At 34.1% G+C, this 4,638-nt stretch overlaps 1 protein-coding gene across 1 annotated transcript; it reads left to right on the top strand.

Annotated features, from left to right (window-relative positions):
* Positions 1-3,004: 3,004 nt before the first annotated feature.
* On the top strand, positions 3,005-4,320 carry LOC105392219. The gene is made up of 6 exons (XM_048629701.1): positions 3,005-3,222; positions 3,318-3,368; positions 3,464-3,514; positions 3,610-3,660; positions 4,046-4,096; positions 4,251-4,320. Exons 1-6 carry the CDS (start codon positions 3,158-3,160, stop codon positions 4,318-4,320), a joined length of 339 nt encoding a protein of 112 aa, XP_048485658.1. The 5' UTR covers positions 3,005-3,157.
* The last annotated feature ends 318 nt before the right edge of the window (positions 4,321-4,638 follow it).

The raw sequence follows: 4,638 nt of genomic DNA, 5'->3' as shown, positions 1-4,638 counted from the left end.
TGGAAAGATAAAAGGAAAGGTACGTTTTCCCTATACGTAAATAAAAAATATAAAAATTATTAAGTAACTACAGCTGAATTATAAAGTCCTGAAAATAAATGAGGGCGCAGCTATCTTTCATGTAGCATCCCTATATAGTGAAACAAAACCGACTTTGATACTTGAAATTGTGCCTGTGAAATACCTACCCATTTCTGTATTTTAAAAACTACTTACCACCCACAAAAAAGCACTTATTCTAGCTAGAAGGTGTTAATATGAAGGCTAATGTGAAACCAATACATATTTATTTAGATAACGGCATTACAACTGTATAAAAAAACTGGATCTGTTGGCGAAGGGCACACATAGTAAACTCATCAATTTCTCTTTTCGGACGACCAGTTCTGTTTCCAGGAGTCAGAAATGTTCCAATATTAGACGGTACTATAAAATAAAATAAAACATGCTTACGTTAAGTTTAAGAGAAACAGAGTTACAAAATGTGAATTTAGTAAGTAAACAAAAAATATAACTTCAAGCATCAAAATATTATAGTTTGACTCAACTTAAACCAGATCAAACCTACAACCAGTTATATGTAAACAAATAGGTATCTGTGTTTTAAACAACGAACCCGAGACCTTCGGCTCAGCAGTCAGGGCCACTAACCACTACGCCATCCGGTCGTCTCATCATCATAATGTGTTATCATCAAATATATAATAAATCGATCTTCTAAGTTGCTGTTACTTTTAGTTTATTACAATTACCTATGTAAGTAATAATTGTATGTACTCACTTATTTACTTCATTCCAGAGGATTCCCTGCCCCCACTTGGTGTGTCCTGATCCGGTAATTTATAATTTTATTATTATTTAACTACTTTAAAATTACTTGCCAAATTACGTGAGTTCTGGATTTTGGTCAGGAACATATATTATATTTAGCCCCTGTTCCACAATGTCTGGTTAGTCGCTACCTGTCGGATAAAATACATGCTGTCACTGTCTAAAAAATAATAACAGAAAGTGACACCATGTATTTTATCCGTCAGGTAGCCACTAACCAGACATTGTGGAACAGACCCTTAGTGTTATCTAACCGACAGGGATTGATATATAAATTAAACGTCATCTCCATATAAAATTCATGACAGATGTGTCAAAAGTCAACCACTACTCGCTGGTTATGCTCTAACCGACTATGGAGAAATTGGCAGTTAATGCCACAGTCGGATTTTGACCTGAACAACATAAATTTACTCAGTAATACCTAAATTATCTCTTAACAATTTGTTAGAATACACGTACAGTATAAGGCAGATAAATCTGACCCCTCTCAGAAGCATTGTTTTTATGAGAGGGGGGTCAGGTTTCTCTGCACATGACCGTACAATACATATTTAAATAAACTCTTTCTCTACCCTTTCTTTACTTACCCTGAATCTCTATTTCATATAGCTACTTCATACATTTGATTGTCATGAATATCTAGATTTTTTTTATACTTAAATAATTTACGATGTTTGGTTTATAAATTGACTACATGAAAGAACGGTATGTACCGTCTACTGAAACGAGACTGTAATAATTTCACTCTGTACTTTCGCAGGATTCGGATGCAAATTCTGGAAGTAGCATAAAGAAAGAGGCTAAAAAGGTAAAAATATAATATTATTGAAACATTATAATTTCAATACCTAGGTAAGTAGGTACTTATATTATAAATTCATTTTGAAACGACTTCTGGTATAAATTGACTCTGTGTGGAGTCATAATATTATGTATACTCAATACTCAATCTTTTATTGCATCCATAAGTAAGTTTTACAGGTGTTCAATACATTAAATTAGGACCCTGTCGGGCACAGCAAATTAAAACTAATATAAAGGTTTACAAATATCCAGTATCTAATAATAAATGTATATTTATTTAACTCTTTATTGTACAAATATTACAAATAAAAGTACTTGACTCATATCAAATTCAGGACAATAAATGAGAATTTATTGCAGTATTGAATTTACGAAACCAAAATTATATTGATTTCGGCTAATTAAACACCAGGATGGTTGCATAATTGCAATTAATAATTTTTTTTAATTATTATTATTTTGTACCCTGCAAACGCTATCGGCCATGTTGTGACGTCAGCTGTCTCGTGCTGTGTCAAGAGTTTTAGTTTAGTGGTATCTTCAACTGTGATAAATGACTGATTTCATAGTGATTTGCTCCCTTCTGACGTCACATCATTCCACATCATAGACAATTGTAAAACAAATAATGAGCCGTTTTCCTTGACAGCTGTCAGTTGAGCTTTTGGGTAAGCCGATAGATGGCGTGAAAACGCAGTTTACCAACTGTCAAAAATTACATAGAGAGCAAAGAGTACTAAACTCAGAATAAGAACTCACTAGTTGTGATTAAATGTCGGGTGGTAGCGCGAGCCATCCTTCCGAGGCTCAGACTGCATGTGGCTTGGGATAGTGCTAAGTATTCTGTGAATAGTTCTACCCGCGCCGTCACCTAGTGTTCTTTTCTCTATGCGCGCCGTTTGAACGGGTGCTGCGTGCGAGAACTGATTTTCTATTTTTATTTATTTATTTAGGGACCATGATCCATAGTCCTTAGGCATTATTACAGTATAGCAGTCACTATCTCAAAAGAGTCACTATCTCAAGTGCACTAACTCTACAGTATCAAGGGAGGAGGAGCAGATAGCTCAACTACAACTCAATTAATACAGGAGAAACACAAGGAAACTGAGAAAACTTGAAAAGAACGGCTGTACGCACAATCGCACTGAACGCTGAAGCAACAGTGACATCGACATCATAGAGAAAATAATACTACAATTCTACCTACCTACGTCACTTTCACATTTCGTTAGCCTCACAGAATAACATATTGTGATCTGAGTGTGTTCTGAGGGTTTGAAAGTTGGTACAACCCCAGACAACGCCATCTATTTCTCCAAAAAGGAACTTTTTTTTTTTTAACAAACGCCTCATTATGGCCGATAGCGTTTTCGCCTGTAACGAAAAGTAAAACTTTAAAATTAATTTGTGGGATTTTCTTGGTCCCAAAAAGATGAGAATATTTTTTTGATCTAATAAGGCAATTATCAATCATAACCTTCCTTAAAAAAGCGTCAAGTAGCCTAGTAGTGACTTAATGTACGTTCGCAGGATTCTGATGTTGCAAGTTCGGGAAGTAGCACAAAGAAAGAGGCTAAAAAGGTAAAAATATAATATTATTGAAACAACATTATAATTAAACTACACTAGGTAAAAAAAAAATTGTAGCCTAGTAGTGACTTAATGTACGTTCGCAGGATTCTGATGTTGCAAGTTCGGGAAGTAGCACAAAGAAAGAGGCTAAAAAGGTAAAAATATAATATTATTGAAACAACATTATAATTAAACTACACTAGGTAAAAAAAAAATTGTAGCCTAGTAGTGACTTAATGTACGTTCGCAGGATTCTGATGTTGCAAGTTCGGGAAGTAGCACAAAGAAAGAGGCTAAAAAGGTAAAAATATAATATTATTGAAACAACATTATAATTAAACTACACTAGGTAAAAAAAAAATTGTAGCCTAGTAGTGACTTAATGTACGTTCGCAGGATTCTGATGTTGCAAGTTCGGGAAGTAGCACAAAGAAAGAGGCTAAAAAGGTAAAAACATAATATTATTGAAACAACATTATAATTAAAGTACAGGAGGTAAAAAAATATTTTGAACTACTGGAAAAAATTGTCTCTGTGTGGAGTTCTTTTAACTTAAGTACAATGTATATAAATATATCATCGCTCTTACGGTGACGGAAAACATCGTGAGGATATCTAGATTTAGCACATCTAGATAATTTATGTGAACCCACCAACCCGCAGTGGATCAGCGGGGAAATGGTCCAAGCTTAGGAAGGCAGTTTAGACCTTGGGGATATGCACAAAGGTTCCACTCGAGAGAGCCAGGTGCAGGTATTTACACCCCGAGAATAGAATAGAATAGTGGAGTCATAATTAGGTACTTAGTTACTTTTTTAATGTACTTTCGCAGGATTCTGATGTTGCAAGTTCTGGAAGTAGCACAAAGAAAAAGGCTGGAAAGGTAAAAGGAAAGGTATGTTTTCCCTATACGAATACGTAAATAAAATATGTATAATTTTATTAAGTAAGTAGGTATTAGTTTTTTTTTCAAGTAAGTACTTAGGTATTTTTGATAGATGATGATGATTATGAATAATTGTTCAAAATTTCCTCAGGGTCGTACGCCTTCCGCAAGTCCGAAAAGTTCTTCTACAAAAACAAAAGATAAAAAGGTACAAATTTTAATGTAAACACTAAAATGACACAGATTTTGGAGCTCATTGTCATTATGGGGCAAAGAAGAGGAGTATCCCTGAATGATTATTATTATTATTAAATTCTTTATTGCACAAAGTAAATTGGTACAAAGGCGAACTTAATGCAAGCAGCATTTTCTACCAGTTAACCTTTGGTGATCTATCAGCTGGTGCCCCTGGTCACCTAGTAATCGACTGGCTGATCCTTTCACCACAGTGAGAAACATTATTTTATTTTTATTTTATTTTATTTTTTTAGGAAAACTTAACTAAGTAAATATAATAATCTAAAAATAAACTAAAGATA

This window comes from Plutella xylostella, chromosome 24, assembly GCF_932276165.1.
Source record: "Plutella xylostella chromosome 24, ilPluXylo3.1, whole genome shotgun sequence".
In the NCBI taxonomy this organism is placed as follows: Eukaryota; Metazoa; Arthropoda; class Insecta; order Lepidoptera; family Plutellidae; genus Plutella; species Plutella xylostella.
Note: the sequence above shows the minus strand (reverse complement) of the source record. Positions and strands in the feature narration are given on the sequence as shown.

Bases quoted from the DNA above. Each gene is read 5' to 3' on its own strand.
- LOC105392219 (XM_048629701.1), top strand. From the start codon at position 3,158: ATGTACGTTCGCAGGATTCTGATGTTGCAAGTTCGGGAAGTAGCACAA. The intron at 3,515-3,609 runs GTAAAAATATAA...GTACGTTCGCAG, and splicing joins CAAAGAAAGAGGCTAAAAAG to GATTCTGATGTTGCAAGTTC. The intron at 3,661-4,045 runs GTAAAAACATAA...GTACTTTCGCAG, and splicing joins CAAAGAAAGAGGCTAAAAAG to GATTCTGATGTTGCAAGTTC.